General features: G+C 34.8%; 1 protein-coding gene across 1 annotated transcript; it reads right to left on the reverse strand.

The window, feature by feature from the left end:
• Positions 1-1,635: 1,635 nt before the first annotated feature.
• Positions 1,636-13,056, reverse strand: adgrl4 (adhesion G protein-coupled receptor L4). Its single transcript, XM_026220860.1, has 16 exons — positions 12,971-13,056; positions 12,098-12,238; positions 11,747-11,896; positions 11,448-11,594; positions 11,200-11,270; positions 9,009-9,176; positions 8,513-8,696; positions 5,190-5,306; positions 4,900-5,099; positions 4,626-4,802; positions 4,176-4,379; positions 3,838-4,058; positions 2,922-2,988; positions 2,563-2,654; positions 2,076-2,244; positions 1,636-1,966 (listed from the first exon to the last, which is right to left on the reverse strand). Exons 1-16 carry the CDS (start codon positions 13,014-13,016, stop codon positions 1,904-1,906), a joined length of 2,217 nt encoding a protein of 738 aa, XP_026076645.1. The 5' UTR covers positions 13,017-13,056; the 3' UTR covers positions 1,636-1,903.
• Positions 13,057-13,731: the final 675 nt, after the last annotated feature.

Here is a 13,731-nt window from a genome sequence, read left to right on the forward strand (position 1 = left end):
GCAAGATAACCAACCCTTTCACATAACAGCTTCAACATTAACGCCACTAGAACAATTATTGGTTGGGTTCCTATTGGAAGCTGATTTCTTACAAAACACACTCACAAAACAATTTCCTACATAGGCAAAACCTCTATAAAATGTATTGCATTTATTAATATTGCATTTTCATACTACTACTATTATTGCTTATAACATTTATATGAAAAGGTCACAATTCAATGTAATTGTGTAAAACTGTTCATTAGTAGTTACTTCATAGTTATTTTTCTTGAACCTTAACTAGTAGATAATTAATAGTAGTTCTTCAGGAGGTATCACATAATATATTAGTTACTGATTAGCTAACTGTTACTTAATATATCCATAAAATTATATTACATACTGATTAGTTAACACATCTTTCTTAGTAGTTAACAGTAGTGAGTTAAGTGTTAATGAATAATCACCTGTTAGTTCTTCAATAATTCCTTATTAGTTATGTAGTGAGTAAGAAACAGTATTCTAAAGTGTTACCTCTAATTGGTCAAGACAACATAGGAGGTGTGGCCAAAAGGCCAGTTTAAATACTCAGGCCACCTTCAAATTTCGCTTTTAGCTTTGTTTGATTTTGCTATTGGCCTTGCTTTTAGTCATCACTGCCTGCACTCCTGCTGCTACTTAGCCACGATGAGAAGAAACACCACCTAGTAATATCAAATGTTACTTCAGTTTTTTTTTTTTTTTTTTACTTTAGTTTCTTTTCTTTTCCATTTGAGAGTTTCGTGTTCTGAGTTAAGTTTTGTAACGCCATGTCTCCGAGTCTGACCTCGAGTGCCCCTTCAACCTCAACCAGCCCACAGCTCTGTGTCTTCAGCCAATGCCCAACCACGAGCTTCCCAAGATTTCGCTTCAATGACTGCTGAACTTCCAGCCAATCAGCAACCTCGGGAAACCCCCTTTTAAACGACAACAAAGGGAACCCCCTTTACACAGGCTACACTATACTTTGGATATTAATATCCAGTGCACATTTGATGTTAAACGGCTTGTTCAGTGAATCACAGGGCGTCTCAGTGATCCACCGTAAATTCCATTTAAAATCTTAAATGATTCCCTTTGACCTAAATTTACCTGTTTCCCTTACACTCTAATGGTATAGAGTTGCATGAATGCGTTGAGCATGGGCAGCTTACACATCTCGAGAGGCACTATCAGTGCTGAAAGGTATATCCAAGTTCTAGAACAACATATGCTCCAATCCAGACGTGTAGAAAACATTTGGTGTATCATAAAGAGGAAGATGCTACAAAGAAGACCTAAGACAGTTGAGCAACCAGAAGCATGTTTTAGACAAGAATAGGAAACATTCCTATTCCCAAACTTGTCTCCCCAGTGCCCAGACGTTTGCAGACTGTTATAAAAAGAAGAGGGGACACACAGTGGTACACAAAGCCACACAGTGGTAAACATGGCCTTGTGCCAACTTTTTTGAGAAGTGTTGATGCCATGAAATTTAAAATCAACTTATTTTACCTATCTTTTTTTCAGTTTAAACATTTGATATCTCATCTATGTTGTATTCTAAATACAATATTGAAATTCGAAACTTCCACATCATTGTATTATGTTTTTATTCACAATTTGTACAATATCCCAACTTTTTTGGAATCAGGTTTAATAATATAATCTAAGAAAAAAATAATAATAATAATGCTGTTGACTGTAAAACCTGTAGCTACTGGCTGCAACTGGTTATGCAACTTATAGATCATAGCATGCAGTAACAATTTAGTTAATACATTTCTCTCAAAATAAATATACTGGAACTGTGTCACACACTTTCCTAAGTACATCTATACAATGCTTAGATTTAAAAGCATTTGCAGGCTGGAGCTTTGGTCAATTTCTCTTTTGATAAAGTTCATTGCAGAAACTCAAAACAACATGGAACATTCTTGAATAATCTGTAGTACTCCTCTTGAATCTGATGATAAAAAGAAAAAAACATTTGCAATTACAGATGGAAAATGGTTCACAGTAATGTTGAATAATAATTAATGAAATATATCATACAAATGTACAGAAGACCTTACCCTCCTAGATAGAACGCAAAGGAATATGAAAATAAACATCCCTTGGAACACGTTGGCAAAGGTAAAGAGATATGCTGTGAGGGTGGTCTCATATAAGATGTGCATGAGACCAAATGTCCAGGTAACTCCCAGAACAAACAGGAGAGCAATAGCTCCTCTTGTACAAGACCTGAGGGAAAAAAAAGTAGTTTGAAGCTCTGAGTTCATGCTGTAGTTTAATTTGTAATGTTAATTTACATACACTGACATGCCCTAAGAAAATGAAATTTTACTCAGAACCTGAATATTTGCAGATACCTTATGGAGTTCAAGCTAAGTCACATGTAACAAATACACCATGCTAACACAATAAATCAGAACATTACAGAGGATGAGATGCATTCTTTTAATTTAAATTATATTTTTAAAGTATTTTTTTATTGATTTTTATTTGTTTATTTATTTATTTTATTATCACTATATGAAAATGATTAAATTATTTATTTACCTGATATTTTCATAGTGACTGATTTCTGGTTTCTTTACTGCAGTGTGACGATAAACCTTACAGATGATCACAGCAAATGCCAGCAGATTAACCTGGGAGGGGATCATTGGCTTTGATGTAAAGTGTATCAATCAATAAAGTACATTATGAACTATATGCATCATTTTGCTCAATTAAACAGCATATTTTGTTATTAATTCTTTCTTTTTTATTGATAAAAAAGTTTGTATGTCAATTTATCTTGATAAATTTATGAGATTTCTATATCTTCAAAATGTTAATGATTGCTGTATTGATATTTAGTGTACAGAATGAGAGTTGTTACTGTATTTTACAATAACACAAGAGCTGATACTCACCAGAATGATTAGACAGGCTGGTCCTATGAAACTCCAGATGAAGTTATTTTCAGTGCTCAGCCAACACCTTAACAAGATATTAATAACATGAGATAGAAATGTAAAAGTAGATTTACATTGTTTGAAGAAAATGTGAGTTATGCAAGGCTTAAAGGAATAGTTTACCCAAAATTTTTAAAGTTTGTCATTTACTCTTCATGTTGTTCCAAAGCTGTATGAGTTTATTTATTTTGCTGAACATAAAATAATACATATTGAATAATGCTGGTAAACCAGATGTTTTCTGGCAGCCAATGACTCTCATAATATGAGGGGAATAATAAAATTGTTACGGCTGCTGTGTAATGAAGGCGCACGAGGAAGACGATATATAAAAGGGTATATAATATTTTATATATAATATAATATAATCAGTAACTAATATAATATTTTAATGATCGCTGGAGAATAAGGGCACATCCAACAAAATACATTACAATACATTAATCACGGACAAGGAGGAACTAAAAAGACAGGGTATTTAAACACGAGGGAAGTAATCAGGGGAATGGAGTCAGGGGGGATTAATCAAATCAACCAAACAGGAAAAGGAAGATGACCAAATAAGGAAACAGAAAGTCCATGAATGTAACAAAAATAATACTATGAAAGTCAATGGCTACCAGCGACTTCTTGGTTTAACAGATTTTTAATTTTTGGGTTAAATATGATCCACTTTATTTTACAGAAAAAAGCTTTATTTACATTTTGCATTTATATTTATTTATTCATTTATTTTAATAAACAGCAGTCGGTTGTAAACTGTTTGCACTACAAAGTGTTTATGATTAGAATAATACAAAATAATTTAACAACAATTATAATAACAAATACTTTCCCTAACAAATACCACTAAATTAAAATACTAAAAACTTACACGGTACTGGTGCCATAATATTTATAGCCAAGAGTTGCCGATATTGCAACAACCACGGCAGGACTCCCGTAACCAAATAAGTAGAAGTTCCGGTGGAGAAACCCTTTGTTATAGATGACACCAACAACGATGAGATATAAATGGATGCCCTCGATACACATCCAGGCAAATGCAGACAAGAAGAAATAGTGCAGCAGGCCAGCGATAAGAGAGCAGAACCACTGAAATACACAGTGAACAATGATGTATTAATATTACAGTGCCCTACAGTACTTAATATACTTTTGTATAGGGTTTATGCGTCCATCTGACACAATAATAAAGTGTGAGGAGTGAACCTTGTGTGCGATCTTGTTAATCCCCACGAGGAAGATGAACTGGGCCATGAAGAGACTGCAGCACAGGTTCTTGTGGATCGTGGTTCTGGTGTTCTGGATGTCTCGGAAGAACCAGAAGGTGAAGATACACAGGGACAGGCAGATGATGGAGATCACCATTCCCAGCTGCGTTATTCTCGTCAGAACATTATAGTGTGCAAGCAACTACAGAAAACAGAGCAGGAACCGGCATTCAGGATTGATTCAAACCAAATAGTCAATTCTGCTCTAATTATGTATGTTTACAAATTCATAGAAACCACTAATACAACCTAGTGGACCTAACATTTCAATTATTTACCAAATTTAAATAAAAATTATAAATAATTATCTAATGCATCCAAGTACTTTCTTGGGGGTCACTGCATTTTCTGAGGGTACCAGTAGGGGGCAGCAGTAGGTTAGACTTACATTGGCTTGAGCAGAGGACATGAGAATAGCGAAGTGTGTGAGGTGATTACAGGAACATGAAGTGTGTGTGGCATTCACACGAGTGCGGGCACAGCCGGCCAAACTCCAGTGTCCCATCATGCTCTGGGGATACTCCCAAAATGCACACTTAGTCTCATCGTGGGCAGGGTCTATCTCCTTTATGAAAAAGTAAAACTCATTCAGTGCATTAAATTAAAATTACAGTCACACCCATAACTATTTCAAATGAATCAATAAATCATCCAAACTGCACCTGTGTGTGTTTGAGAGTGAAGGTCACATTGTTCAGTGCAAATGTCTTTGGGTTACTGATGGAAGCTGCTATTACTGGCGAATTGACCGTAATTTCACCCGCTGCTGCATAGCGAGAGTAATCGGCCACACCAGGGTCATCAGCAGGCTTTAAAAGATCCCCAATATTGTTATAAACGAGAAATACAATGGAGGTGCTGCCTAGACAGAACAAGACGTAGAAACATTTTAATAATTTGGTGCATTTGTATTCAGTTTGCCGTGAACGTTTAAGAAAAGTCTTTCACAAACCGTTATTGTTTTCCTCTTTTGAATTCTTAGAGGTCAGCGAAATGGAGTTTCCTTGGATGTTTGTTGAAACGGGACGCTTATGTAATTGGTGGGGTTCAAATGTGTATAGTTTCATTTCTAGAAAAGAAACAGATTAGCAACTTAAAAAAATATATGTATTAATATATATATATATATATATATATATATATATATATATATATATATATATATATATATATATATATATATATATATATATCACAAACAGTTCAACTAAAAGAGTGTTAAATTGCAATGAGGTATGTTGCCAAAAATCCACTCTAACAATATGATGGAAACATTTCTGGTATTATGGAGCACGATAAACATAACAATTTAAATAAAACATAATTAATTGTTTTATTGACTTTCTAAAATTACAATAACAATAAAATACAATTAATTAGTTAAATGTCATTTTTGTTGTTGTTGTTGAATACAGGTTTTCTAAAGATTTTATTTATTATATATTTTTATTTCCAAATCCTTGTTGTATCTGAGCACAAATAACATTTACCCTTCAGTGAACCAAGTAAAGTGTTTTTTTTTTTTTGAAATGTATGCTATATCCAAGATATTTACAGTTAGAAATTTGCAAGATTTTATGAAATGATTAAAAAATCTATGCACAATTATATTTTTTTAAAAAGCTATCACTGTGGCGTTATCCATTTAAAGTGTACAAATATGTACACTTTAGATACTAATATCTACCTTTAATATGCACCCTTTAGGAGGACATTTTATTTATTTATTTACTTATTTTTTCTGAGAGTGAAAAAGCTAAAAAACTGAAGATGTACTAATTTTCTGCCTGGACATCATCTTGAACCCTATACGCTTACAATAAGATTTTTGGCATCTATGGTTCCACGAAGAGCCTTTAACCTCCATGGAATCTTTAAAAAATACTCTTTATCAGACATGGGGACTTGTGACTTGGTGACTTGGACTCGAGTCGACTCGAGTCGCTATTTTTAGGACTTGAGACTCGACTCGGACTTGGAAGTTAAAGACTCGGGACTTGACTTGACTTGAGACACGATGACTTGAATGACTTGAGTGTTAATCACATCATGTTTTCAGTTTGAATATAAAATATATAAATTATTTTTTTTTAAATAAAGTTGATTACTCAGTTAGAGCGCAGGCTGAGACTGCGTCGTGACTGGATCAGGACACTATCATCAGTCATGCCCTCTCTACCTTACACACACCACGCCCACTTAAATCAGATATCACATCACATCAACATGTCAGCCTGAGAGGTACCGAGGGTCATCGCTTTTGTCTTCAATAGTTCGCGCCTAAAAACGCGTGGAAAACGCTAGTCGCGCCGCTTTCTCCTTCTTCCCAAAGCGATGGGACAGAAGTGCTCCGGCTGGGGCGTCTGTCGTTGCTAAGCATCCATGACACGCTCTCTCTCAATGAAGTCGTAGAATTTTCATCAAAGTATAAATGGATTTGCAGCACTAAAAATCGCTCGCAGTAGCTCTGCCACTAAATTCGTTTCAAAATGGCAATCCATATACAGCTATGAACAGCTGTTCCTTCATCTTAGCTGAGCTTTCAACGTTGATACGGGAAAGGATGAAGCTGATTGGTTAGTTATTGTCACATGACCTGCGGTGCGCTTGCAGCATTCTGAAAAGTTTAGATGTTTTTAACTCGATGCGGTGCGATGCGCGCGCGTTGCTTCCATTATGAGCGCGCATACCGCGCGCCTACATTGGAAATAACGAACTTGCGCGCGCTAAAGACGTGATGTGAACGGCCCCTAATGATCCGCTAGCAGGCCGTCAAAAAAACGCATTCCAGGGGCGGCGCTAGGACTGGGCTAAGGGGGCATAAGCCCCGAATATTTTGTTACCTTGTCTTTCTCATAGAGCAAAACAATTAATCAGAAAAACTAATGTAGCTGCCGCGATTACCCAATCATGAGAAGTGCATATATATATATATATATATATATATATATATATATATATATATATATATATATATACAGTACAGAATATATATATGACGTATTTTAAGTTGTTTCATACTTTTTTGTTCTGTACAGTACAGACCAAAAGTTTGGACTCACCTTCTCATTCAAAGAGTTTTCTTTATTTTCATGAATATGAAAATTGTAGAGTCACACTGAAGGCATCAAGGGCTATTTGAGCAAGAAGGAGAGTGATGGGGTGCTGCTCCAGATGACCTGGCCTCCACAGTCACCGGACCTGAACCCAATCGAGATGGTTTAGGGGTAAGCTGGACCGCAGACAGAAGGCAAAAGGGCCAACAAGTGCTAAACATCTCTCGGAGAACTCCTTCAAGACTGTTGGAAGACCATTTCAGGTGACAACCTCTTGAAGCTCATCAAGAGAATGCAGAGTGTGTGCAAAGCAGTAATCAAAGCAAAAAGTGGCTACTTTGAAGAACCAAGAATATTACATATTTTGGGTTGTTTCACACTTTTTTGTTATGTATATAATTCCATATATAATTCCACATGTGTTAATTCATAGTTTTGATGCCTTCAGTGTGAGTCTACAATTTTCATAGTCATGAAAATAAAGAAAACTCTTTGAATGAGAAGTTGTGTCCAAACTTTTGGTCTGTACTGTACATAACAAAAAAGTATGAAACAACTGAAAATCAACATATTTATATTCTATACTCTGAGAGAGAGAGAGAGAGAGAGAGTGTGTGTGTGTGAGAGAGAGAGAGAGAGAGGTGTTCAGAGAGGAGTCTGTTGGATGTTTAGCTGTTATTTGTTTTATGGACTCAATGTTGAAAATGTAAAACATTTCAAACACTGTTGGCAGAAGTGAAAAATAAATAATTTTAGGAAGTTACAATTTTGTTTGATTCCATGATGTATTTTACTGAACATGAGTATTTACAATGCAAATCCAAATTATTTTAATTTACTGACAGTTACTTATATCTTGTCTTTTAACTTTATTAAGATCAGATTCTGCAGGTTAAATAACAGTATTAAGGTGACTTGACTTGGACTTGACTTGACATAGCTTGTGACTTGACTTGACTTGACTTGCCCAAGAAAAAAATACTTGGGACTTACTTGAGACTTGAAGGTTAAGACTTGAGACTTACTTGAGACTTGCACATGTGTGACTTGGTCCCATCTCTGCTCTTTATAGTGGAAAAATATTATGATTATCTTCAGATTAGGAAAATATTCTTATTCTTTAGAAGCTCTGTTAAGATCTATTCACAGAAAGGTATTTATTATTATTTTTTTTTAAATGAAATGTGGTGCTTTATAGTATTGGCCTCAGAAGTCTCACCTACTTCACCGGCGTCCACCTGCATCTGTGTCGTGTGTGTGTATCCAGCAGACAGTGCCAGTGTTTCCTTCTCTGCTGTATGAAGGAGTGTGGTGATGTAAAACTTCCTCAAATCCTCACTTATCCTATTCCATTCTACCTTTTCATCCTTCTCGACTAAGTTATTCACACTGAAAACCAGATTCTATCAGATAAAGACAGAAAAAAACAAAACAAAGATGCATAATTTACGAACATATACTGTTATATATAGTAATGCCATATATAGTCTACAATGGTTTAAGTGCATCTACTGTAGGGTGTAATGTAATTGTGTAATTCTATACTTAAATATTCTTTGTTTAATTCGATAAATTGTGTTTATGACTTAATTTAGTGTTTCTTTGGGGGTTATGCTTTTTAATTGAAACTTTTTGGTGTAAAACGTTCAGGCTTACTAAAATGAACAGGTCTGTTTCTCTCTTCTTGCTTGTATGTGGAAGGGCACATAAATTACCGTGATGGTTTCATTGATGTGTTCCTTGGGATGTTCAGACTCATCTGCAGGACTTCGTTTATGGCTGGCCATGGCCTTGATGTAGGACATGAGGAGAACAGGAGAGAGGTCAGCTGATGTTTGATGTCTTATCTCTTTCAGACGCTCTGGAGTTGACATATTAATCATCTACAGCCCGGAGAGAGGAAGAGAGTTTTAGAATTCACTTGAAGGATGGTATGAGATACATCAGAAATGACCGTATTTGAAAGAATATACATCACAGTGAAAATGCACACAATGAGATGTTTATATCATTGCTTTAAATAATCAGCAAACATGTTGAAACTCTGCATAGGTGTAAACTTGCTCAGACTTCTATAGCATTATTTGTCTATTAGTATAAGAGGTCACACTTATAACAAGGCAACTAACCAGCCATTATGCAATAGAGAATCAGACAATTGTCTAGTATTTGCTATGAGAAGAGCTGCAGGTCTACAAGTTCACCAGCAGAGGAAGCCATTCTCTCACACTTAAAGGGTTAGTTCACCCAAAAATCTAAATTATAATTATAATTAATAATTATTATTATAATTACAAAATTAGTCATTAATAACTTAATAATTTGTGCTCGACGTAATGGCGTCATTGGCGATGATTGCTCTTGATTGAAGCCTTCGGTTTACCCGCGCTCATAACATTAGCACAGAATCAGTTCAGAATCAATCACCAAAAGAATCAGTTCGGTTCTTGACTCGTGAATGAGTCAATTTTTTTTTCATTATCTGGCTCGGTGTTCATCTTCAGTTCTCTCTTCACAGCAGTTCAGTCAGTGTAGTGTTTGAGTGCATGCGGGATATTGGTTTGTTTGAACTCAGAGGGAGTGTCAGCCACATAAAAAAAAAAAAAAAAAAGCTTAAGTCATTTGTGAGTTAATGCCAATTCGAGATGTGAACCGTTTTAAACGATTCATTTTGATTTGGTGAACTGGTTCAAGAAGAATTGATTAAATCGAATGATTCGTTCGCGAACCGGATATCATACAGTGCAGTGAATGCGCTCACAACGGACACGGAAAAGAAGACAATGATGAATAAAATCGTTGTTTTGCTTTTTTTTTTTTTTGGACCAAAATGTATTTTTTATGCTTCAAGAAATTCTAACTGACCCTCTGATGTCACATGGACTATTTTGATGATGTTTTTCTTACCTTTACATGGACAGTACACACATCTTCAATGGAGGGACTGAGAGCTCTCAGACTAAATCTAAAATATCTTAAACTGTGTTCCGAAGATAAAAGGAGGTCTCACGGGTTTGGAACGACATGAGGGTGAGATATTAATTTTGATTTTTGAGTGAACTAACCCTTTAAGTCAGAACTGTGAAACTACAGGATTAAAGACTGAATTCAGTAAGGACCTAAAAGCAGCTGTAAACATATTTAATTTGTCTAAAATACTGATAATAATAATAAGTATTATTATATTTTGTCATTGTTTTTATATAATATATAAATACATCAGCTTAAAATGATGTCTTAATAATAAAGTTGATAGATTTAATTATTGTGACGTGCAATGTAAAAAAAGAAATTAAAAAAAAGAAATGAAAAGAAAATACTGTATATAGTATAGAGTGCTCCTCTACAGCCTCTATATATAATACTGATGACAGTTTATAAAACACTCTGTTCATCCTGATTGTTATATGGCAAAAATCTCATGACAAAATTTCCAGAGGAAGAGTGTATCTAGGTGAGAGGAAAAGCCTGTGACACGTGACAAAATTTGTTCACGGTATCCAGTTCTCATTGATTGTGCGAGTCACTGACCTTTTACCCAAATTAGACTTTCAAAATAAAGACATGGATAATGTTATGTCTTGCACTGATGGACATAAAGCAGCACTGTCACAATTTGTATTTTATTTTTTTTATATTAAAAACAAATATATTATTGAACATAATGTTATACATTAACTGTTATACTGTTATACATTAACGTAATGTTATACATTATAGTCGCTTTGGATAAAACCTTTTGCTAAATGAATAAATGTAAATGTAATGTAAATGTAAATGTAAATGTATAACTGTAATCTATCTACACATAAATACATACAATTCAAATGGTTTATAATGGTTGATACAAACATTATGTGAAATCATAATGGAAAGTAAATACTACACTTAAGTAATGCAACTCACTCTTTCCAGTGTGTTGTTAACAGCCTCATTAATACATCTCTGGTCCTGATGGCAGTGCTTCTTTGGGTTCTCTGACACAAACACAAATGCACAGAAATGTGTGCCAACTGATATTACTGAAATGCTTACTCTTTATTCATTTAAATATTTTTTTTTTTAATATGCCAGAATGTAAAACAAGCACATGGAGGAAAATTAAATGTAAAATGCAGAGCAAAGAGAGGGGACTGCAACTTTACAGGTCTCACCTCTGCAGTCCGTCCCCCTTTTAGGCTTAAACCAGGGCCCTGCTGGGGACGTATAACCTCTCATACACGAGCAGGTGAATGAGCCGTTTGTGTTGTTGCATTTTGAAAAGGGTCCACATCTACCAGCATCCATACACTCATCAATATCTGCAATTCAAAGATCAGCCGAGCTCAGGTTGACTATTATAGAGTCAGTTGTATACTTGTATACTTCTTGGTATTCATACATATTCATACATAATCTATATAGTGTCTAGATGCCTTCTGGAGCCCTTCTATTGTATATGATTGATTCATACCTGTACAGTAACTCCCATCATTAGTTTTAAATCGCTGCTTTCCATTCGCAGTGAATCCAGACACGCAGGTACAGTAGTAATCTCCAATAGTGTTGGTGCAGTTGGCATTTGGGCCACACATTATTGTTTCATTCTCACACTCATTGTCATCTGTGAAGAGTCATATAAGCAGCGCTTTGATATTGACCCTAAAAACTATTACACTCATTTTCACAAGATTTGTGAACTACTCAACTACTTATTGTACTGGATGACAGTCTTTTCTGTTTGAATCTGTTACTCTTAAACTAATAACAATACACCTAAGTGCATTTAACATTTTGCTTTAATGTAATAAAATAAAAGGCAAACCCTGGCAAATGCTGATCCCATCACCAGTGAACCCTTGTCTGCAGCGACATTCATTTTTGGAGTCGATGCAGCTGGCATTCTGGTGACACGACTGACAAATGTCAGCAAAGCTGCATGGGTCCAGAACACTTGAAAACCAAGCTTTAAAAAGTAACATAAAATAGGAACACAATTATTTTCCAAGACACACATACTTAATGAGGATATTCAAGGATAGTTGTCTATACAGTTTAGTATAAAACTATAAACACTATCTATTAAACATAAACATAATTTTACACACATTCTTCTTTTCTCTGTCAATGGTTCTTTGTTTTTAAGTTATGTTCAAAACTTTGCTAAATTCTGCCCTCCAGACAGTACAGTATAATCATATTTTTGCGATAGTTGTTGTGATGAACACAATACATAAACACAATAAATTCACAATGGCATACTTTAAGATGGAGAATAACTTTATAATAAATGTTGATTTTTTTTTGTATTGTGTAGAAGCCGACTCAGTACAAGCCGATAGATAGATAGATAGATAGATAGATAGATAGATAGATAGATAGATAGATAGATAGATAGATGTGAAAATGTACAAAGCTGACAGTGAACATTTTCAAAATAAAGATAAAAATAAATATATCTTGAAAAATAGTGTTGTCTGGAGTAAACATTTTAATAACTTGTCATGATCTTCCACAAATTAGACTAAAATTTTAGTTTAATTTGCTTTATTTATGGTGATGTCTTATGGTCTGAGTCTTTACAATCGAAAAATATGATGTATAAGATGTATACAAAAAGTTCATTTGATGTATACAAAAAGTTAAATGATTAACTTTAACTGTATCGAGATCACAGAAGGTAATCAAAGCGACTTACCAGCAAAAAGCAGGAGTTTCATTGGAGAACTGCGGAAAAACTCCATTTCGGAGTTGAGTCTGGAATGTCTTTAAGCAGTACGTGAATATCTGTGTGACGCACGATACTTCCTTATGTCAGCTTCCTGTTTCTCTAATCCTGACCCTTCCTGTCCATTTCAATCAACTCACAAAAACACAGAGGGACACGACAACTCATCCTCACACACACACACACTCATCCTCAAACACACCACTATTGCAACTTAACAGATATAATAATACAAACTAATTGTTAAGACAATGTTGAGTCAAAATTTTTCAGGCTGCAAGGACAAATGGTTTTTCAAAGAAACACAACTGTGTGTAAAACCTAAAGACTAATGTGATCAATTATGATTTGAGAAAGTTTCAATCTGTGGGCCTAATGAAAGCCAGTACAAAATGTGTCAGTGTCAGACATTTCTAATGATCCCCAAAAAGTGCAGAGTCTAAAATCTTAGAATCTTTTTCATTTAATATCCAAATGTTTCTTTGTTTTACACTTTAAACTTTATTTATGATCACGCTTCAGTTATTAACAATGTCATTTAAGTGTTATTGTTCATATTATAGCTCACACTTCTTGCAGCCGACAGCATTATTCCAGGACATGTCTATAAGCTGAGTCTGTAACAGAGTTGGGTGGAGGTGTATTTTTAACCACAGACCTCTTTGTTCTAGACGTCTGCAAGAAATGTGTTTTCGAAGATAAAAATGACTTCACACTAGCCAGAACTAAAA

This window comes from Carassius auratus, chromosome 36 (assembly GCF_003368295.1).
Source record: "Carassius auratus strain Wakin chromosome 36, ASM336829v1, whole genome shotgun sequence".
Taxonomy (NCBI): Eukaryota; Metazoa; Chordata; class Actinopteri; order Cypriniformes; family Cyprinidae; genus Carassius; species Carassius auratus.